General features: G+C 35.5%; 1 protein-coding gene across 4 annotated transcripts in view; it reads left to right on the top strand.

Moving 5' to 3' along the window:
• The window catches only part of rreb1a (ras responsive element binding protein 1a), a 103,734-nt gene that overhangs the window by 67,412 nt on the left and 12,650 nt on the right, over positions 1–23,672 (top strand). For all 4 annotated transcript variants that reach the window (XM_002666582.8, XM_005162477.6, XM_073941367.1 and 1 more), the window contains 6 exons: positions 200–319; positions 1,611–1,840; positions 10,245–10,334; positions 11,574–11,737; positions 22,380–22,530; positions 22,616–22,758. In XM_002666582.8, the coding sequence (XP_002666628.3) occupies positions 200–319; positions 1,611–1,840; positions 10,245–10,334; positions 11,574–11,737; positions 22,380–22,530; positions 22,616–22,758 (898 nt within the window). The remainder of the gene's footprint in view (positions 1–199; positions 320–1,610; positions 1,841–10,244; positions 10,335–11,573; positions 11,738–22,379; positions 22,531–22,615; positions 22,759–23,672) is intronic.

The following is a 23,672-nucleotide window of genomic DNA, read 5'->3' as shown; positions in this document are numbered from 1 at the left end:
CACATCATGTTCCACGCACTGGCCAAGAACCCTGTGTAGTGTACTCTCTGAACAGCTTTACTTTCTCAGACCTTTGCTTTAGGCTCCTTTTATTATTATAAAGTTTGAGTTAACCAATTTATTTATATTTCTGTGTATGAAGTGTTATGTTCAGTGCACTTAAAGCCCTATTTTTGTCTCTCCTTTGTTTCCTGCATAGCTATGGAAAATTCAGCAGAAGAGGCGAGAACAGAATCAGCGAATTGCAGCCTTACTGGGGAAGAGGAGGCGGAGCAAAGTGATGAGCGCCAGAGCCCCGCCCCTACAGAAGCTCACACAGGTACAAATTATGCTTGAGTTGAGATCTATCTATCTATCTATCTATCTATCTATCTATCTATCTATCTATCTATCTATCTATCTATCTATCTATCTATCTATCCATCTATCTATCTATCTATCTATCTATCCATCTATCCATCTATCTATCTATCTATCTATCTATCTATCTATCTATCTATCTATCTATCTATCTATCTATCTATCTATCTATCTGTCTATCTGTCTATCTATCTATCTGTCTATCTATCTATCCGTCTATCTATCTATCTATCTATCTATCTATCTATCTATCTATCTATCTATCTATCTATCTATCTATCTATCTATCTATCTATCTATCTATCTATCTATCTATCTATCTATCTGTCCATCTATCCATCTATCTATCTATCTATCTATCCATCCATCCATCCATCCATCCATCCATCCATCCATCCATCCGTCCGTCCATCTATCTATCTTTCCATTAATCGTTTAATCCATTGTTCCTTAATCCTATCCATCCATATGCTTATTTCATGTCCCATATGTCGTTCCATCAATCTATCCTTTCATCCATCTATCATTCCATCTATCCATTGATCCATCATTCCATCTATCCTACCATCTATTTATCATTCCATCTATCTATTGTTCCACTCTTTCATCAATTTATCACTTCATCATTCCATCTATCTATCAATCCATCGTTCCATCCGTCTATTATTTAATTGTTCCATTTATCTATTGTTCCATTTCTATATCGTTCCACAGTTAAATCTATCATTCCATCTATCTATTGTTCCAACATTCCATCCATCTTTCGTTCCACTGTTCCATCTAGCCATCTATCTATCATTCCATTAATCTATTGTTCCACCCTTCCATCTATCTATCATTCCATCGTTCCATCAGTCTATCATCTAATTGTTCCATTTATCTATTGTTCCATCTCTTTATCGTTCCACAGTTCCATCTATCTATCATTCCATCTATCTATTGTTCCATGGTTCCATCTAGCCATCTATCATTCCATTTATCTATTGTTCCATGGTTCCATCTAGCCATCTATCATTCCATTTATCTATTGTTCCACCGTTCCATCTATCTATTGTTCTATCATTCCATTGTTCCATCCGTCTATCATTTAATTGTTCCATTTATCTACCGTTTCATCTCTCTATCGTTCCACAGTTCCATCTATCTATCATTCCATCTATTTATTGTTCCATCATTCCATTAATATATCATTCTATAGTTCCATCCATCTATCCTTCCGCCGTAATGTAAAGAAATAAAATTCTCCACAGAGGGTTCTGCTGGCGTAGAAGAGGAAGGAAACGAATGGAAGAATGGACGGAATGAAGCAGACGGAGAGATGGAGGCAGTAGATGGAGTGGACTTGACCTCCATAAACTCCATGATGAACACAGTGATGAAAGCCGCTCAGCTGAACGGTGGCGTAGACTCCGCCCACAGCACACCCAATAAGGTGCCCGCCAAAAGCCCCGGCACCAACCGCAGCGGAAGAAAGAGCCAGGTAAGAGCTTCTGGAGAATGATGGATGCAATACATGTCAAATTTCCTAGTACTGTAGTGTCACTGTCATTGTGCAGATGAAAACAACACCTGTTTATAATTCTCAAACACAATTTGTGCATATAAATTCAACCATGAATGTTTAAAGCAATAATTCGTCAAGATACTGTTGAGAAATATTGTTTTAATATGTAATGAGAGCGATATGCCACAGCCAATTACAACTGCATATTGTTGCATAATGATTGTGTTTGCATGTTAGCATCTACCTATATTCATATCTTAAAGTTCACCATCACCTGTAGGTTAATTCATTTTAATGTCCATTATGTCTGTAGTTTGCTTTACTAGTAATGTGTTCTGTTGAGGGAACACTAATTACAGTCTTGCATACTAAGTGAAGTTTATCTATAAACTAATTTGGAGAGGATCACATGCTTATGATTGCTTGCAGCCGGTCCCGCATTATTCAATTTATGATTCACCAATCAGACGATTACTGAGTTACTATAAATACCCTAAGTTACATATAACAGCCATCTTTGTTTTGAAGAATCCCCCCTTCCACATCTACTCCTCCTTCTTTCCTAAATAGGGCAGCATGGTGGCCCAGTGGTTAGCACTGTTGCCTCACTGGTTCTAGTCCTTACCAAGCCAGTTGACGTTTCTGTGAGTTTACACGTTCTCCCCGTGCTCATATAGGTTTTTCCCCAGGGTTCTCCAGTTTCCTCCCATCATCCAAAAACATGCAACTCAAGTTAAATGACTAATCCAAATCAGCACTATAGACATGCTCCTAATCAGTAGTTATCCCTTAAGGGCATTCACTATCTGTTTATTAGCTACTACAGCAGGGGAGTTCTTAAGATCCACTTGAGCTGAAACTCCCCTCTCGCCCTGAAAACAGGAGGGATCCCTGGGCCAGAGGATCTTTTGAGTTCAGTGCTCTCTCCTGGGACAGCATGCCAAACAAGCTTTATAATCAATCATCAGCTAAGTGTGAACTCTTGAAAAAATCTTTAAGGCATAGTTCACCCCAAAACTGAACATTGTCATTTACTCACCCTTTACTTGTTTTAAACCTTTGAGTTGTTTTGAAGTTATTTTGCAGAAAGCTGGAAACCAGTAACCATTGCCTGCCATTTGTTTTTCCTGCAATGGAAGTCAATGGTTACAGTTTTCTCCAGAATAAACTCTTTGTGTAGAAATAAACTATTAAAGGTTGATATCCTGATCCTGATCAATAAAAAAACAACCACTTGAAGGAGAGTAAAAGGTGAATAGATTTTTAATTTTTGCGCGAACTAGCCCTTTAAAACCACTTAAATAGCACTATTTACATGCACTACCATTAAAATAGTTGAAGGTTTATTTTTCCTGTCTGTTTGTCTAACTATTTTAGCACTTTTTAAACCAAAAATGGTGCTTCTGTCGTAATTTACTGATCCTTCACTTGATCCAGACCTGCTTGAGTTTCTTTCATCTGTTAAACACAAAAGAAGATATTTTGAAGAATGTTGAAAAAGTAGCATACATTGACATTCATAGTAGGAAAACAACAAATACAATGGACGTGCATGCTGCTTTACAACATTCTTCAAAATATCTTGCTTTGAAGCACTTGAGTGCCAATACATAATGTTCATTTCTAAGCGAACTGTCCCTTTAAGTGAATCGGGATGCAGCACTGTGTATCTAATGCCTGTTGGCATGTGTTTTTGTGGTTAGAAAGTGGTACAGGTGGGAGAGACTTTATGGATGCAGCATCCTGCTTTTAAACGGAAAGTGACAAATGGTGCTTTGGCATCTCAATCCACCTTTTGTCCTCACGGCTGCATCACATGGCTCACATTAGAGCATGCAATTCATCCCTTAACACTCCCGTGTGGAGCAACAGGTGTCACTTTTAACCCCTTCACACTCATGTGGAACTCAGAGGGGGGAAGTTCAGACTCTGAAGTTTTAGATCCAGTCCGCCCTTCACCCATTCAAGAACCGCTTCCCTTTTTTAAAAGAACTGACCAATCAGAGCAGTGTTCTTGTACATGATTTGCATATTTAAATTATTCATGTGTAGAGGTTAAAATTAAGATCTGATTAATTGTTAAGACTTTAAATTTATGGTCGATTAATGAATGTATCGGCCACACTTTACATTAAGGTTTCATTAGTTAATGTATTGACCAACATAAACTAATTATGAACGCTGCTTGTACAGCATTTATTAATCGTAGTTTAACATTTACGGACGTCTGTATTTTCGTATGTATTGCTCATTGTTTGTTTATGTTAGCAAATGCATTAACTAACACAACCTTATTGTGAACATAAAACAATCATGTTGTCCCCAGAAAGCAACCCATTGTGTTGTTTCCACCCATTTTAAATAAGTATTTTCAACAAGCAGCATAGGTAATTTTTCGAGTGTAGTATGTCAATGTGACTTATCACTATTGCATCTTTGTTGCATAATGATTGCACAGTGTTTGAATGATGATGTATTTACTAACATGAACAAAGTATGATCAAAAGTGTTTGCATCACATTGCAAATATTAACTATTTATTTGCATTATTAAAATACAAAGTTGTGCGTGTTAACATTTGTTTTTTTCTTTACTTTATTTATTTGAATGTTATTACAAAAACTGTGAGAATATTTAACAACATTTATTAAACAGAAAAAATTTAAATAAGGTGTAAAAAATAAAAATAAATAAATAAAATATTGTTTATATGTAAGGGAAAATATAAAATAAAATTTCAATTAAATAAAAAACTAAGTATGAACAATCTTGTACATTATTTTTTAATCGCAGTTCAAACATTTACTAATGCAATAATAAAATGCAAAGTTTTTTTTAATTTATTTTAATTTTATTACCCAAAAAAGGTGAACAGTGGAGAATATTAAATTATAGCATTTATTAAACAGAGAAAATACCCCATTTAAAATAAGGTGTAAAAATTAATTTCTAAAATAAAATATTGCTTATATTTTATGGGAAAATATAAAAATAAAATTAAAAAAATGTAAAATAAAGCAAGAATCAAGAGAAATAAAAATATATCAAATTTAGTTGAAATTTTGTAGTGTAATTTATTTTTGCAATATTTTGAAAAATTTAAATACATATTTAAATACATATTTTTTTTTATTTAAATACATTATCTTACTATTTCTAAATATGTTTGGTGACTAAAATATTGTTTTAATAAATATATCTGTTTAATAAATCTGTTTTGTTCAAATGCACCAAAATATGTGACCTATATTCACTGAGAAATGGATACAAATATTTGTTTTCAAAATGGTGTGTATTCCTATATGCTGAGCACTGTACACATACGCATTCATACCTTTTAAATCCTCTACTTTAACTCCAATTACATCTCTACACTTGTCAAGAGCAAGATTATCAAACTCTGCTTTTTTGTCTTTTATCCATTTTGATCTTTGAGGTCTTCAATACTAATACAAAGACAAGAAAAGACCTTTAATTTCAGTATTTTAATACTGAATCAGTAATGTGTTTAGCTTGTATAAAGCTGATTTTGTAAACCATTAGTTAATGCACCACATGAATGAACACTGAACAGCTTTATCTTCATTAGCTAATTTAAGTAGTTTAGAGGAATAAATACTGTCATCACTGTATTGTTCAGTGTTTATTTGTGTTAGTAAATACTAACATTAACTAATGCACCATTATTTTAAAGTGTTACAGAGTGATGTAGGCAGTAAACTGTGCTTCCCCTGAGAGCTCTTTTCTCTAGTTCTCAGGCCTCTTTTGCTCCCTTTGAGGAAAAGTAAAGAAGCTTACAGTGAATTGTGTAATTTACTGGATTAACTGAGCGTAAAGTAGTACAGTAGTCTGCAGACGGGTAGTGCTAAACACAAACAAGTTCAGACAAAACCGGTGGAAGAGAAGAATAGTTGCTAACAGGTGTTAGCTCAGGTGCGCCGCATCAGTCACAGCTAAAATAAATATTAAAAAGAAGTCTGTTGCATAACATGAATTATATGCTCAAGTTTTACTCAAGTCTGGTCCAAAATATAGTCAAAACTATTATATCAGATATTATTATTAAAATTATTATTATTATTGTTTATTGTTTTGTCTTTTTTTTTAATTCCTGTGAAGAAAATCAGAATTTTAATCATAATTATGCTATAAAAATTATTTACGCTATTAACTACTGGCTTATTCCCTGCCTGTTATTAGATATTACCTGTATATTAGTAGTTATAAAGTATGATCTTATTTACATCATTATTTCTACCCAACCTGAACCCAACTAATACCTAACTATTAATAAGCAGTAGTTTCTTTAGCTAAAATGCATGGACGAGTGTTACCCATGTACTTCATCAATATTCATGATTAATCAATAATTTGTTAAATAGTTAAATTATGACAAGGACACTTTAAAAATATAGTGTATTTGCTATCAAATGTTTTATCCTTGCAGAATAAAAGTGTTATTGTGAATGACCCCAGACTTTAGAGTTGTGTATTAGCAGTGGATCAACTCAGTTTCTGTCCTGCAAACTTTGTAAATCCGGTCATGATGACTTGCCATATGAAATGAATGGGGCTTCAGTGCATGACGAAACTGTCGTTCCCAGCTGAGGTCAAAAAAGTGGACGACACTTGCCCTCATAACATGCTGAATGGTAAATACGATCAGCTCAGTGCAGGCCTGAAGCCAAGCCAGTAGAGTCATAGAAGAAGAAAAAAACAAGCCAGCGTGCCTCCACAGGAAAAGGAAATGTTTTATGTTTATATATATTATGTCAAAACAAACTTTATTTTGGAGGTGATGTTAATAGGTTTATATAATTTTTATTGTTGTTGAAAATGTTGTTTTTAAATGGCTGACACGGCTCTAACTCTCTAGAAACCTGAAAATATTTGATGTATTTCAGTATTTTGATAACAGGAATAAATCACATTTTAAAATACATTACAATAGAATTATTTTCATAATATAATATTATTATTATTATTATTATTATTATAGATAATACAATATATATATATATATATATATATATATATATTTATTTATTTATTTATTAATAAAATAAAAAATAAAGAAATAAAAAGAAAATAAAGACATAAAAAACGCCAAAGATAGTCATAGTAGAAAAAAAACCAAGCTGTTCACCAGCGTGCCTCCACAGGAAGTGTATTATGTCAAAACAAACTTTTATTTTGGATGTAATTAATCATGATTGATATATTATCATATTTATATCATTTATGATTGTTGAATAATTAAGCAAGATAATTGTTTTTAGCATTTATAATAATGGATTTTTAAATATTTAAACAAATTATCATTTATGAAGATATATTAAATTAGAAAAATGTTATTTTTTAAATAGGAAAAAAATGCATATATATATATATATATATATATATATATATATATATATATATATATATATATATATATATAGAAAACACCATTAAACTTGTCAAGTTTCTATCAGACATATTGATCTGAAGTATTTGTTTTCAAAACCTTAAAATATTTAATGCTGAGAAATCTGTTTTGATCACAGGAATAAATTACATTTTAAAATATTAACATTACAGTAGAATACATGTTTAATAACATAATATTTTATTAATATTTAAAAAAAATCTAATCTCTCTTTCTCTCTCTCTCTCTCTCTCTCTTTCTCTCTCTCTCAAAAACGGGCATAAAAGAAAAAAAAATCAGTGGGGCTCAATGGTCAGCACTGTGGCAGTTGGCGTTTCTGTGTGGAGTTTGCATGTTGTCCCAGTAATGGCGTGGGTTTCCTCCGGGTGCTTTCCGATTTCCCCCACAGTCCAAACACATGCGCTATAGGGGAATTGATGAACTAAATTGGCAGTAGTGTATAAGTATGTGTGTATGTGCATGCGTGTGTGTGTGTGTGTGTGTGTGTGCCTGTGCCTGTGCGTGTGCGTGTGCGTGTGCGTGTGCGTGTGTGTGCGCGTGTGCGCGTGTGTGTGTGTGTGTGTGTGTGTGTGTGTGTGTGTGTGTGTGTGTGTGTGTGTGTGTGTGTGTGTGTGTGTGTGTGTGAATGATTGTTTCCAAGTACTGGGTTGTGGCTAAAAAGGCATCTGCTGTGTAAAAACGTATGAGGGATAAGTTGGCGGTTCATTCCATTGTGGTAATTCCTGATAAATAAAGAGAATAAGCCAAAAAAAAGCATGCATAAATAATGCAATACTTTTGTTAATATAAAAATATACACAATATATATTTTTAATATTTATTCATTGATCAAATACAAAATTAAAGAAAAACTACATTTTTAAAAAGCCAAGAGAGCCATAAAAGAAAAAACAAAACCAAGCCGTTCGCCAGAGCGTGCCTCCACAGGAAAAGGAAGTGCTCTTTTCTTCCCAGAGATGTTTTTGAAGAATCCTGTCTACTTGTGTGTGTTTGTAGATCATGTGGGCGTCTATTTAGCGCTGATTTTGGGATGACTAATCTATGCCTTCCCTGTTTATATATATGTATATATTATGAGATATTGTACACAATTAATTTATGATGTAATACATATAGTCATGTGACGGCATGGGATCTGTTTAAACATGAACTGTTCTCAGTGAATGGAGCAGAAAGTTAATGATCTGCTGTTCTGTCAACAGCAGCAGCAGCAGCGAGTGTGTGTGGTGTCCGTTTACACACATTTACACTCCTTCAAGATGCTCGTCATAAGATGCACAAAGCATGCCTGCAGAAGGACAGCATTACAGTGATTAAAATTAAAATCGAATACATGTTCATCAATGCTGCACTCATGCATATATTAGATAGGAAGCGAGAGTGTGTGTGTGTAAGTGTGATGAGGGGTCGTGCAGCAAGGACTTGAGCAAGTGTTTATTTAGCAGTGAATTTAGCTCAGTATTTCACACATCAACATGTCCTGACAAAACACTGAAGGTCAGAAGACAAGGCCGCGCTACTGCATATGGGCTTTTACCCACGCTCCTTCAGCCATTTCTGAGTGATGGCAACTGGAAATGAAAATGTAATTCTGTGTGCGTGTGCATATATTATATTATATTATATTATATTATATTATATTATATTATATTATATTATATTATATTATATTATATTATATTATATTATATTATATTATATTAAATTAAATTAAATTAAATTATAATAAATTATATTATATTAAATTATATTTATTATATTATATTATATTATAATATATTATATTATATTAATTATTTTATGTTTTGTTATATTATATTATACGATATTATATTAAATTATAATAAATTATATTATATTAAATTATAATAAATTATATTAAATTATACTATATTATATTATATTATGTTTTGTTATATTATATTATATTATATTATATGATATTATATTAAATTATAATAAATTATATTATATTAAATTATAATAAATTTTATTAAATTAAATTATATTATATTATATTATATTATATTAATTATATTATATTATGTTTTGTTATGTTATATTATATTATATTATATTATATTATATTATATTAAATTATAATGAATTATAATAAATTATATTATATTATATTATATTATATTATATTATATTATATTATATTATATTATATTATATTATATTATATTATAATAAATTATATTATAATAAATTATATTATATTAAATTATAATATTTAAATTATTAAATTCTGACCCCTGGTCTAAATACACGTATGCATGCACATATTTGAGAAAATGTTTATTTATATTAAATATATATCTATATAATACAAATTATAAATACATTTTAATATCTATGTGGCAATGTTTTTGTGTTTACGTATGCGTTTCTATCACATATACATAATGTATTATGTAAAATACACACGTAAAAAAATCACGGTTTTAATTTAATAATTTTAAAACGCAGTGCTATAGAATAAATACTTTTCAATGATATAATATTTTTATTAATAATATTATTCATTTATTTATTAATCAAATTTAAAAAATAAAGGAATAAATAAAAAAGAAATGCCAACTTCACATTTTTGAATATAGTAGTGTAGAAAAGTTTAACAGATTTACATTTCTGAAGATTTTCTGACCAAATTTTCTATCTTCCCCAAATTTCTCATGTAAAACAGCATTTAAAAACTGTTGTCACATTATTTATGCAATAAAAGAATGCTTTATGTGGGCTGTAACTATTATCAGTCTTATCATTCAGATTTACATTTTGGAACTGTTAGTCTATACCAAAATGTGTATCTTTTTTTATTTCTGTTGTAAAATCACCTTAAAAACGGTTGTAACATTATGCATGCAAGAGAAAAAGCTTTTTGCATGCTGGAACAGAATGAAATCATTTGTAACTACATGCACTTTTCCTTGTTTATATTTGTTCCAGGAAGCCAAAGATGAGAGCGGGTGTATCGCCTGTCCTCTGTGCGATAAGGGCTTTCAGAACCAGCACCAGCTCACCATGCACATCCGCCAGGTAAACATGCACACTTCAGTTGTTCAGTTCAGTGCATCTTTATTTCTATATCGCTTTCATGATGTAGATTGTGCCGAAGCAGCTTAACACAGAAGTTCAAGTAGATTGGTAAATGGCCTGCGGGCAGCATATTAAGACCCCCTGATTTAAGCTATAACTACAACCTGCCTTTTCTTACTGTTGACTTGAATGCATTAATTAATGTTTACTAATGAGACTTTAGTGTGAAGTGTGACCTATTATACTTTGTCATCCTATTGCAGTTTACTTTGTTTAAAACATTCATTCACTCTAAACATGTAATGTAGTCAATAAAGCAATACACTAAGGGCTTTTTTTGTTATTATACCTGATAAAATAATATTTTTTTTCCAGTTTAGCTTAATATTGTGATAATATCATATATATTAGAATAAATACTTTGACAATTAATTGCAACAACAACATTTGATACCAGCAGGAGCCTACGACTGAATCAGACAAGACAATATATTGAAGAACGTGGTTTTATACACTGAAGCAAGGGCGCCGCTGGCTGCACCTTTCGGGGGTCTGGTGGGGGGGTCATTTGGGTCCCTAATAATATCTCTGAGGGCCCCAAAACTGCATGGGCCCTTAGAATCGTCCTAACTTTCCCCCCTAGTAGTGCCCCTGCAATGAAGAAAGGATTTTTGCTGTTTGTCCAAACTACTTATTTAAAATAATCTGAAACGACACAATTCTTCAGCTTTTTTTGGGGAGGGGGGTGGGGGCAGCTTATTTATTTATTTATTCATGGTAACTTAATCAATTTATGTTGGGACAACGTGAATAAATTGTGTGGAATCCTGCTGTTTTTACAGTGTAATGTCAGGTTTGGCTCAATGGTTAGCACTGTTGCCTCACTGTAAGAAGGTCGCTGGTTCAAGCTGGGTCAGTTGGCGTTTCTGTGTGGAGTTTGCAAGTTCTCCCCATGTTGGTGTGGGTTTCCTCCGGGTGCTCCGGTTTCCCCCACAGTCCAAACACATGCACTATAGGGTAATTGGGTAGGCTTATTTGTCCGTAGTGTATGAGTGTGTATAGGTGTTTCCCAGTACTGGGTTGCAGCTGGAAGGGCATCTGCTGCTTAAAACATATGCTGGAATAGTTGGCAGTTCATTCCACTGTGTAAGGGACTAAGCCAAAGGAAAATGAATGAATGAATGAATGTGTGTTAGTGTGATTATCAGCTGAAATGACCCAAGTTGGTTTTTCCTCCAGCACAACACTGACAGCGGGACTTCAGACCACTCGTGCAGTATCTGCGGGAAGTCTCTGAGCTCGGCCAGCTCTCTGGACCGTCACATGCTAGTGCACAGCGGAGAGAGACCCTACAAATGCACCGTGTGCCATCAGACCTTCACCACCAACGGCAACATGCACAGGTTAGTCCTGCACTGACAAACGTTTTATATATAACATCAAACAAAGCACCTGTCTAAAGATTTTACCAATAAAATTGAAAGATTTTTTTACTGGCCCGATCAGGCCAGTGGTTCCGATTTTTACTTGCCCTGCCAAAATTTTCACCAAAAAAAAAAAAAAAAAAGAAAAGAAGTTAATAGCTGTGTGTGTGTGTGTGTGTGTGTGTGTGTGTGTGTGTGTGTGTGTGTGTGTGTGTGTGTGTGTGTGTGTGTGTGTGTGTGTGTGTGTGTGTGTGTGTGTGTGCGTGTGTGCGTGTGTGTGTGTGTGTGTGTGTGTGCGTGTTTTTGTGACATATCAGGACACAAATCTGTGTAATGACATGGGTATGACACAGGTATTACGAAAGGAGGTGAAATATGAGGACATTGGTGACGTCCTTATTTCTCAAAATGCTTATTAATCCTACAGGATGAGTTTAATCAGAGAGTAGAGCTGCACACTGACTCCTGTGATGGTTGGGTTTAGGGGTAGGGTGGGGTGGGGAGAGGGCAATACAATATATAACTGTATAAAATGAATAGAAGTCTATGAAGTCCACTTTTCACAAAAACAAACGTGTGTGTTTATATATATATATATATATATATATATATATATATATATATATATATATATATATTTATATTTATATTTATATATATACACACACACACATACAGTTGAAGTCAGAATTATTAGCCCCCCTGTTTATATTTTCCCCAATTTCTGTTTAACGGAGAGCAGATTTATTGCACAGTCGGCCTACCTTGTGTTTTATTTGCTAATGCAAGCCATGTTTTAAAAGATAAATATAATGTGTAAAACTAAACTTTATTTATATTACTTCAATAAATGATTACTTTTTTATATTAATGGACAGTGCACAGATATTGATGTCTCACAATGTTTTTAACTCTATATTATCTGAATGTAACGAGCTTGTTTACATCGCTCTACTTACATTAAATCCATATATCAGAAATGACAACAGATTGTTCAGATTTAATTAATGACAGTTTTAATGTTATTGATTAATGCACTTAAAGATTTCATTCATTCATTTTCCTTCTGCTTAGTCCCTGGTTTATCAGAGGTTGCCACAGTGGAATGAACCGCCACTTACTTGACAGATGTATTTTTAATTTCAGGTGGTTTGTGTAATGTGTTTTATGTTTGGTAAAATCATTTCTAATCGCGTCTTTAGTGATTTTCAACTAATTAAAATGTCTTGTCCCGATAGGTGGATTTAGAGGTTTCTGCATAAAAAGCAGACGTGGATTTAGCTGGTTTTGACACAAAAGAAATTTACCTTAAGAATTGTCTACAGTGACTTTTATGAAAAAAAGCTATTTTAATTACCAGCTAATAACCTCATAATTATATATAAAGTAAAACTTCTGAACCTAATCAGAGGAGCCTGATAGAAAATGCTCCTTTTGCTTCTGAACTCTTCATATATTCAGTTTTCTTTTCTATCTGTTGCACATCAATGCACAAGTCACATTAACACATTATTAAGAGATGCTAACCAACACTGCTACTAAACACCAGATGCTCACACTGTTGCAGAAAGCATCATTTGAGAAGTGGACTTGCTCAGAGCTTTTAGAGAAGTGAAAACGTGTTGGTTAAATTCATCCCCCAAGCCTCACCCTGCGTCTGAAGAGTTGCCCAGAGGATGAGTGTGTGTGCCTTAGAGATAAATGAAGAGGCGTTGGTTTGTTTGTGTGTGTGTTAGTGTTCGTAAACGTGTGCCACCGCTGGGGTCTGTCAGATCTGCAGTCTTGCTCTTGTTTAAGGAGAGGCAGATCTTTGCAGGAAGTTAAGGGTGAGTTTAAAACACCTCCCCCACCCGACGCCTCCCCCCCGTTTTGGTCATGGTATCTTCTCCCAGCAGGCCTTGCTGATGGAGGGGGGTAGACACCAACTTCCTCACAAGGTTGTGAAGGTTGATGGTTTGTGTGTGTGTGTGTGTGTGTGTGTGCTTTGTTTGTTTGTGTGTATGTATCTGTGTGTGCACGCATGTGGGGTTTGTTTGTTTGTGTGCATGTGTATTTTTGTGGGTTTCTTTGTTTTGTTTGCTTGTGTGTGTTTTCTGTCCTTGTGTGTGTTTTTGTGTATGTTTTGTGTCTGGCGTGTGTGTGCATGTTTGCTTGTTTGTGTTTTTGTGTGTGCATGTGTGTTTTTGCTTGGTTGTGTGTGTGTTTGTGTGTGTTTTTTTTGTGGTGTGTATTTGTTTGTGTGTATGCATGTGTATGTGTGTGTTTTTTGATTGCATTTGTGTGTTTGTTTGTGTGTGCATGTGTGTGTTTGTGTGTGTTTGTGTGCGTGTGTGTGTGTGTATTTTGTTTGTGCATGTGTGTGTGTTAAGTCTACACGTTTGTTTGTTTGTATGTGTGTTTTTGTGTGTGTACATCTGTGTATTTGTGTGCATGTGTGTTTGTTTGTGTATTTGGGTGTGTTTGTGTGTATGTAATTTTGTTTGAGTGCGTTTGTTTGTATGGTTTGTGTGCATGTGTTTGTGTGCGTACAAGTTTGAGTGTGTTTTTTGTTTGCTTATTTGTGTGTGTTATGTATGCGTGTTTGTGCATGTGTGTTTGTGTGTATCTTGTTTGTGTGTGTGTGGTTTGTTTGTTTGTTAGTGTGCATGTGTGTTTGTGTACACGCGTGTGTGAGTGTGATTATTTGTGTTTTTTGTTTGCTTGTGTGTGTTTTGTATGGGTGTTTGTTTGTGCATGTGTTTTTTTTGCGTGTTTGTTTGTTTGTGTATGTGGTTTGTTTGCTTGTTTGTGTGTTTTTTTTGTGTGTGTGTGGTTTGTGTGTGTATGTGCATGCAGGTTTAGCTATACTTGTGAGGACTCAGTTGTCCTCACTGATTCACTCCATTGTTTTGACTCACAGAGTTAGAGTTAGACCATTAACCTGATATAAAAGAATGGAAGTCACTAAATAGTGAAACGTGTGTGTGTGTGTGTGTGTGTGTGTGTGTGTGCGTGTGCTTGTGCGTGTGCGTGTGCTTGTGCGTGTGCGTGTGCTTGTGCGTGTGCTTGTGCGTGTGCTTGTGCGTGCGTGCGTGTGTGCCTGTGCAGACACTTTTATCAGGGCACCAGATCAGGATGGCTTGAATAAATGCCCTGTAAGTTGTGGTGATCTAGTTGTAAGCAGACGTAAAGTGAAATTGTTGGTTGGAATTGAAAACGCTGCAGTAACTTATATAACTTATGATATGTACGGAATGTGTGCTGTGACTGATGTGAACAGAATCTGGTTTGACTACATGAGCTGCTGCTGTCCTCATAATACATACTCATCTTTCCCATAGTCTTTTATTTATCAGGGGTCGCCACAAAGGAATGAACTGCCAACTATGCCAGCATACGTCCAATTTAGTTTCATCAATTCCCCTATAGCACATGTGTTTGGACTGTGGGGGAAACCGGAGCACCTGAAGGAAACCCACGGCAATATGGGGAGAACATGCAAACTCCACACAGAAATGCCAACTGGGACTCGCACCAGTGACCTTCTTGCTTTGAGGCAACAGTGCTTACCACTGAGCCACCGTGCCGCCCCTGCAGGGTCTTAAAAAGTCCTAAATTTACTGAAATAGTGTTTCACATGGCCACGAAAAGCTACTCATCTAATCAGCAGCAGTCTCGTCTTTTAACAAATAGTTGAGTTTTTAACTCTATTGACTAATATAGTTTAATTATCAGTACAATCACATTTGGTTTAAAAGTTCTCCATTTATTTATGGCGAGGACACTGACCTGGAGGGATAGCAGTGCATATACTTAGCTTTTAAAAAAATGTCATATAAAAAAAAGTGCACCAATGAAACCAGAGTTTGCTTGTTCATTCATTCATTTTCTTGTCGGCTTAGTCGCTTTATTAATCCGGGGTCGCCACAGCGGAATGAACCGCCAACTTATCCAGTAAGTTTTTACACAGCGGATGCCCTTCCAGCCTACCCAATTCACCTGTACCGCATGTGTTTGGACTGTGGGGGGAAACCGGAGCACCCGGAGAAAACCCACGCGAAGGCAGGGAGAACATGCAAACTCCAGACAGACGCCAACTGACTTAGCCGAGGCTCGAACCAGCGACCTTCTTGCTGTGAGGCGACAGCACTACCTACTGCGCCACTGCCTTTGCTTGTTTTAACACATTATTTAAAAAAAACTACATAAAAAACAATGAGGATAGTAAAAATCTTTTCCTTTTCCTTTAGAAAAAAATCCTTATAGTGTTTAGCCTTGAATAAGTCTGAAATTAAATGATTAAGGGTCTTAAACTTGACTTTATGAAGCTTGCAGAAACTGTTTTATTTCTTTAGGTTTCCAAAAGTTTGCTTATGGCATCACGGTGGCGCACTGGGTAGCACAATCTCCTCACAGCAAGAAGGTCGCTGGTTCGAGCCTTATCTGGATCAGTTGGCATTTCTGTGTGGAGTTTGCATGTTCTCCCCGTGTTTGTGTGGGTTTCCTCCGGGTGCTCCGGTTTCCCCCACAGTCCAAACACATGTGATATTGGAGAATTGATTAACTAAATTGACTGTAGTGTGTGTGTGTATGGTGTGTATGGGTGTTTCTCAGTACTGGGTTGCAGCTGGAAGGTCATCCGCTGTGTAAAACATACGCAGGAATAGTTGGCGGTTCATTCCACTGTGGCAACCCCTGATTAATAAAGGGACTAAGCTGAAAAGAACATGAATGAATGAAGTTTGCTGATGCATGTCTAAGGAAACTATGTCCATGCAGTTGGCAAGGAGCCATCTTGAGCCAAAGCATCACATGTTTAGAGGAGGGAGTCACTGTTGTCATGGAGAATGATCACAAATTTAAAGAGGAAAGTCAGATTGCGTTCTGATTGGCTGCTTTTGTTTGCTTTAACCCTTTCATTGCTGGTTCCACCACTCAGCCACAGGTTGTCCTTGCTGTGACATTGCTTGGAGAGAGTGAACTGTCTGACACCACAGCGCCCTCTGTCTGCGCTCTGGCAGATCACAGTGGAATGCTTGGATTGGATGGAATGAACCTGTTTATGCATCAACAAGTTTTACAGTCCTTTACAGATTAGCCAGCCTGCTCATGAAAACCTCCCATTGACATCCTTCATTCAAGGACAGAAGCAGTCTTAGGACACTTGATGCCACATTACATACTAAATCCTTAATGAAGGCTCTGATTCGGTCATAGCGTTGTTATAACTAGCAGTATTCAGCTTGTACGTTTATTTTTTCACTAACAGTGGATGAGTTGTCATCCTATATGAGGTTACTGTGGTGATGACTTCCATCCAATCACAGTGTGCTGACTTGGCAGTGCTGCTTTTCTGTGATTGGCCAGAGGCAAGGTCAGAGTCCAGAGCGGAGAGATATAACAGCCTGTCAGGTCCTCCTCACACGGGTGTCCGACATGCTGCCTGCTATTAATAAACCACTGACTGCAGAGTGAAAACTGAGACCCGCAAGGCCATGGGATGTCTGACCTTTTTTACACATGCATGTACACTTCTAAAGTACGTTTATGAGATTTACTTTGATAGGCTCACAGATTTAAACCCGGGATAGAGCCCTTTGCTTGGTTTCTCCAGCAGACGTGTTTGCACGTCTTATTGCAATAGTAAAATAGAGTTGTAAAACTGGATGTGAGATATTTCACTAAATATCTGTTAGATTTATAGTATTACTATTTAAAATCGATCATCGCGGTATTGAAACCCTTGGTAAATCCTGTAACCCTGTGATTAGGTAATTGTGAAAGGTTGCAATGTAAATGCATGCTAACATGGGCGGTTATTAAGTGTATATTCATTTATTTTTCTTTGGTTTAGTCCCTTATTTATCTGGGGTCTCTGCAGTGGAATGAACCACCAACTATTTCCCCATATGTTTTACACAGCGGATGCCCTTCCGACCGCATCCCAGTACTGGGAAACACCCATACACACTCATTCACACACAAACACATACACTTAAAGTACTTCAATTCTCCTATAGCGCATGTGTTTGGACTGTGGAGGAAACCCACACCAACACAGGGAGAACATGCAAACTCCACACACAAATGCCATATAGCATATGGCATTATATATGACAGAGATTTTTCTATAACATATACATTTGGCTTTCCCAGTGATGGGCTGCGGCTGGAAGGGCATGTGCTGCGTAAAAACTTGCTGGATAAGTTGGCAGTTCATTCCGCTGTGGCGACCCCGGATTATTAAAGGGACTAAGCCAACAAGAAAATGAAATGAAATGACATTTTTCATATGAAATGACAAATAAATATATATTTTGCTGTACTAGTTTTTGGACAGTTAACGTAAGTTATTTTGTTAGATAAGCTCCAGATTTGGCTTCAATACTGACTAACCTACTGTAAAGCACACATATAATATTGCATAGCTTCCTATTAAAATATGAATTTAAAATAGAGATTTGAGAGGGGTGTACTTATATATGCTGAACACCGTACATAGACGCAATTATTCTTTGTTCAAGTGACAAATTTTATATTTTTTAGAGCCCAAATGGTTTAAATTCAATTGAAGTCTTAGTCAAAGGCCTTGAAAATGCAAAAATATGTAATAAAATAAAATAAAATAAAATCTTTCACACTATTATATTTATTAGGGTTAATTTGCAATCAAATCATGTCTCTGAATTGTGGTTGTGGGTTAATTATAATCCCAACTTGACATTGCATGTTTTGCAATGTGACTATTGCAGATTTGCATTTGTTTTTGTTGGCGTTCCTATTATTATTAGTATAATTACGTTTCTTCACTTATCTTCCTGAGACCTGTGTCATGGACTTGTGTCCTCTGTAGTGGACATTGTGTTTTCTTGAATTTTCCTTTTAATTATTTGATCTTCTCTGTCAAGTCCTGGTAATGTTCAGAGGACATCCTGGGCTTTCTAGTGATATGTCATTTGATTGGCTGGCATGCTACGAACCACTTCTTACACTGCATCTAAAATGGCCGCCATACAAAAAAGCACATTTTATGGGAAAGAGAGAGGCATGTACAATTGAGCTTTTAAAATGTTTTTTTTTACTATTATTATTACACATATATTTGTTTATTAAAGTTTCAGGAACAATACATTTAGCTTTCAAAGCTGCTAACGTGTCAAAATACAAAATTGTGTTTCAAAATATCAATCTTTTTTAAATGTCCACTATAGTGGACACCAGGACCATCTTAATGTAATTAATGACTGCATGTTGTAGGAGGCAGAACTGAAGCAGAGAGGACTCTTTATAAAATAGTTTAGGGAGACTCTGATTTAGAGTCTGACAATCAGACAATTAGAGAATGACAATCAGTTTTAAATCACTTTTTTGTTAAAATTGTTTTTGATTATTTCAAATGTTTTTTTTTTTTTTTGGCTCTCTTTTAGACTAAACTGTTTCAGGAATTTAAATACAAAAGGAAAAAATGGCATTTGTTTTGTTTCTGTTACATTAATATTGGATTAATATCCCTTTACAGCCATCCCCTGTACAGTTTTGTTGTCTGAGTGGCAGTTGTTTTGAAATAAAAGGGTCCTGTGGTCCACTGCAGTGGACATGCTGTAAAATTAAAAATAAAAGCAACATGTAAAAACTCTAAATTGTAGATTTTTTTAACCTAAAGGATGCAGGAAATCACAGAAAAAAAGAAAAAAAAAGTCTTTGGGTCTCTGGAGGATATAACTGAATGTGGGAAAGTTGTATAATTTAGCACAAAGAACATGAACCACAGCAACCCTGAAATCTCTAACTCAAACTCTCTAGCGCCACCACTTGTCCAAACTTATGTTTATCTTTATAGCTTTTGAACCGAATGGGCTACAATCTAAATTCCCTTTTCCTCTGAATCCTTGGCTCAGTCCGCTCAGCACCCTATGACCTCATTTTCCAACAAGAAAATGTTTTCGCTGTTTTGAAATTTTTCGAAAAACCTATTTGAACAAACCATTTTCCCACTATTGGGTTGCAGCTGGAAGGGCATCAGCTGTGTAAAACATATGCTGGAGTTGGCAGTTCATTCTGCTGTGGCGACTCTTGATAAATAAGGGACTAAGCCAAAGGAAAATGAATGACTGAGATCATTTCGGTCACTATAACTGTGATTTACTACGTTACATCTCTAATCTAATACTTTGGGTCTCAAATTCCTTCTCCTACTCTTACTGGTTTCCTCAAGATCAACTTCTGGCCCTCTCCATGCAACATTACCACTCTCTTCCGCTGATCTCCACCCGCCATCTTGGGCTCCACATATGCACATACAGAGGCTGTGGGATAATTACAGGAGTGTTTACAGCTCATTTAGGATCTTCCCATTATAGTCATTTCTGTTGGCTCCCAATGGAATGAGAAGGGGTTCCTCAACCCTCAATTTCTGCAGTGTTATTCACTAGTCATCCATCCTCCAAGTTGGAGCCATCTGGAAATCTCCTCAAGATTCAACTCCGTCCAAAGCAGTTGTTTTACAACCATTAACACTGTCGAGCACAGGCAGATTTGTAACATGGAAACGATAGATATGTTTACATTCAGCTATTTCTATGAATATCGTATGCTAAAATGGTTTATGGAAACGCCAATATGTGCATGAATTTAGATAATGCGCAGGGAAATATGTTTACACACACAGCTGAGTAGGACAGACTTTTATTTGACAAGAAAAAACACATTTACCAAATAAATTCCGGCATGCTCATTGAAAAGTCATGTCATTTTGATTTAAGATTATTGAAATGTGTGTGATGGGATGCATTAATGCACTTTGCAGTGTTTCCATCACATTGTAAAGCATCTGAAATGTTGTTTTGCTTATTTCTAAAACCCCTCAGCCGTCAGTAAGTCATCACAGGGCTTCAGTTTTATTATTGTTCCCTCCTGAACTGTCTTGAGCATCTATCTGCACTCCCAAAGATCGTCTCAAGCCTCCAAAAGCCACTACATTGCATTCATTGCATTTTGTTTTGTCTTCTGAGGCGTAACTCATTTGTTAGAGAAGATAAAAGCCCACAGGGGCTTCTCCCAATGCACAAAACTACATTTATACGTCTAATTTTGTGGGACCAGTTTATCAGGAAGTGGCGATTTTATTCTCACCGACTCATTGAAATAAAAAAGTGCATATATTTTGGGAATGCACTGTACGTATAGTCAAGAATACGGGAAAGAAATACAGGATGCTGTTGATATTTGAAAGAGAGAAGCCTCTAGAAAGTAAGTTGTTGTTTAGTAAAAAAGCAATCACACTCAAAGAGCTACAGCAAGAGATTTTGAACAAAACAGATTTATTAATAAGATATATTTATTTAAACATTTTATTCACCAAACATATTTAGAAATAGAAAGATAAAGTCCTCCAATCTCCAACTAGATCTCAGTTAGGACGAGTTGCAGCTTGTGAAAAACTCTCCTATAGTTTACATGGAAGAACTGAAATTTATTTTGATAAATGGGGAAAATTTCCTAATTTCTGCGATCCACAATGTTAGTAAACATGTTACGAGACAAAATAATAATTAAGGTTATGATATTAGCAACACCTCACCCCCCCCCCTTTTTTTTCTTTTATTTCTCTTTTTTTTCCTTTTTCCTTTTTTTCTTTTTCTTGTGTGTGTTTTGGTTTACTTTTGCAATTTATATGATGTTATTAATTTATTGTATTTATTTATGTTGTATTGTTCTGCATTTTTTGTTAATGCTCTGTATTTGATATTCATCTGCATTATTTAAAATAAGAAAAATCAATAAAGTTAAAATCATAAAAAATAAATAGAAAGAGAAGACATTTAAAATCAGGTGAAATATTGCAAACATAAAATTGCAAACCACAAGAATTCTGTCATTTTCTTTTTTGTATTTTTTGTTTCTCTTGAATTTTGCTCTTTTTAACATTTATATTTAATATTTTTCCCTAATATATAAATTTGGGCTACTAATTTTTGGACCGTTATTATAAATTATTTCATTAAATTAGCTCTAGATTTGGCCTCAGATCTGACCAATGTAATGTACATGCACAAATATAACATTGTAAAGCATCCTATAGATAATGTTAATTTAAAAGAGAGATTTGTGAGGGGTGTACTCCTATATGTGGTTATACATCTATATTTGCAGTATATGTGTATTATGTGCATGTATTTGCAATGTATTATGTGTATAATGAAGGTGGTCATTTGAAATTATTCTGGAAGGAATTATATTAGACCACACATTCTCACCCTGCATGTAAAAACTCTTAATTTTTATTATTAATATTTTCTTCTGTTCTTTTATGCTATTTTTTTTTTTTTACAATTTAAAAAAGTTGATTATTATGTATTATGTATAATTAGTACACCTAACAATAATGTATAGAAATTGTATATGATTTAAGATCGTATAATGAGACCCAAATGCACCTTGAAATATTGTTCGATTGTACTCAATTGAGAGTTAAAAATAAACATAAAATAAAAAAGGAAGGGAAAAAGTGCTTTAAGACAAATATTTTATGCGTTATTCCAGTTTTGCGTCTCATTCGCATCTTTGGATGGAAACAGCCATTTATAGTGACATCCGGGTTATAGAAAGCCGTTTTATAGCACACTCTTATGTTTGTTTTCAGACACATGAAGATCCATGAGAAGGACTCTGCCAGCTCCATCCCCAACAGTCCGACTCTCTCCCCAACTAAGCGACGGCGTTCCTCCACAGCCAAACGCAAACTAAGTCAAGATGAAGACTGCGAGAAGACAGAGGAGCCGTCCAGCAAAAAGGTAAATGTAGCTCCACTGTCTTACCTGCTCTCTAGGACTTCCAGATTTGGCTAAAAGTAGATGATGGGTGACCTGTGATCCGCAGGTGCTGGAGGACAGTGGAGCAGATGAGCAGGGATCGAACAAAGGACAGGACGAGCTCTTGACCTGCTCGATCTGCTTCAAGAACTTCACCTGCAAAAATGACTACGACACCCACATGGAAATCCATCCCGACACTACATTAAGGTACAAACAGGGTGCAAATTACAGGGGGGGTTTGGGGGGAGATTGGTCAGGAAGGATCAAACATTAATTAGAGGGGGTCAATGTCAAAATAACATGTCAGTTTGCTCTGATTTGTATCTTAAATAATAAGATGATAGATCATCAATTAATAGATTATATATATTATATATATTATATATATATATATACATACACATACACATACATACATATATATGCATGCATTTGGGGGCAACACGGTGGTGCAGTCGGTAGAGATGTTGCCTCACAGCAAGAAGGTCACTGTTTCAAGTCCAGGCTGAGCCAGTTGGCATTTCTGTGTGGAGTTTGCATGTTCTCCCTGTGTTGGCGTTGGTTTCCTCCGGGTGCTCCGGTTTCCTTCACAGTCCAAACACATGCACTATAGGGCAATTGAATAAACTAAATTGTCCGTAGTCTATGAGAGTATGTCCTGGTCCTCCAGGTTGAGGGCTGAGCATTGGGTTAACATGCAAACTCCACACAGAAATGCCAACTGGCCCAGCCAGGACTCGAACCAGCAACTTTCTTGCTGTGAAGCAACAGTGCCAAGCACTGACAGAGATTTTTCATTTCGTAAATGAAGGCGAAATATCCCTGCACCTGTTGATGTAGCCTAAAATCATCTCCATGTTACTTCCAATAGTAATGATTATCTGTATGTTACATAAACACATCTTGAGTCATGCGACATGTCTCGGGTATTGAGGCTTGTTCATAACTGACAGGCCTGCTAACAAAAGCACTGTTTAGGGTTTGATAATGGAACCGTTCTTGCCCTTCCTACTCGTTTTTTTTCTGTTCAGTATATTATAGCTGTCCATTAAGCTCAGACAGGAATGTTGTCCCTTTGTTCAGAGTGAGAGTTGTATTGCAGGGGGACGCCAGTAGCTGGG

Source organism: Danio rerio, chromosome 24 (genome assembly GCF_049306965.1).
Source record: "Danio rerio strain Tuebingen ecotype United States chromosome 24, GRCz12tu, whole genome shotgun sequence".
Classification (NCBI taxonomy): Eukaryota; Metazoa; Chordata; class Actinopteri; order Cypriniformes; family Danionidae; genus Danio; species Danio rerio.
Note: the sequence above shows the minus strand (reverse complement) of the source record. Positions and strands in the feature narration are given on the sequence as shown.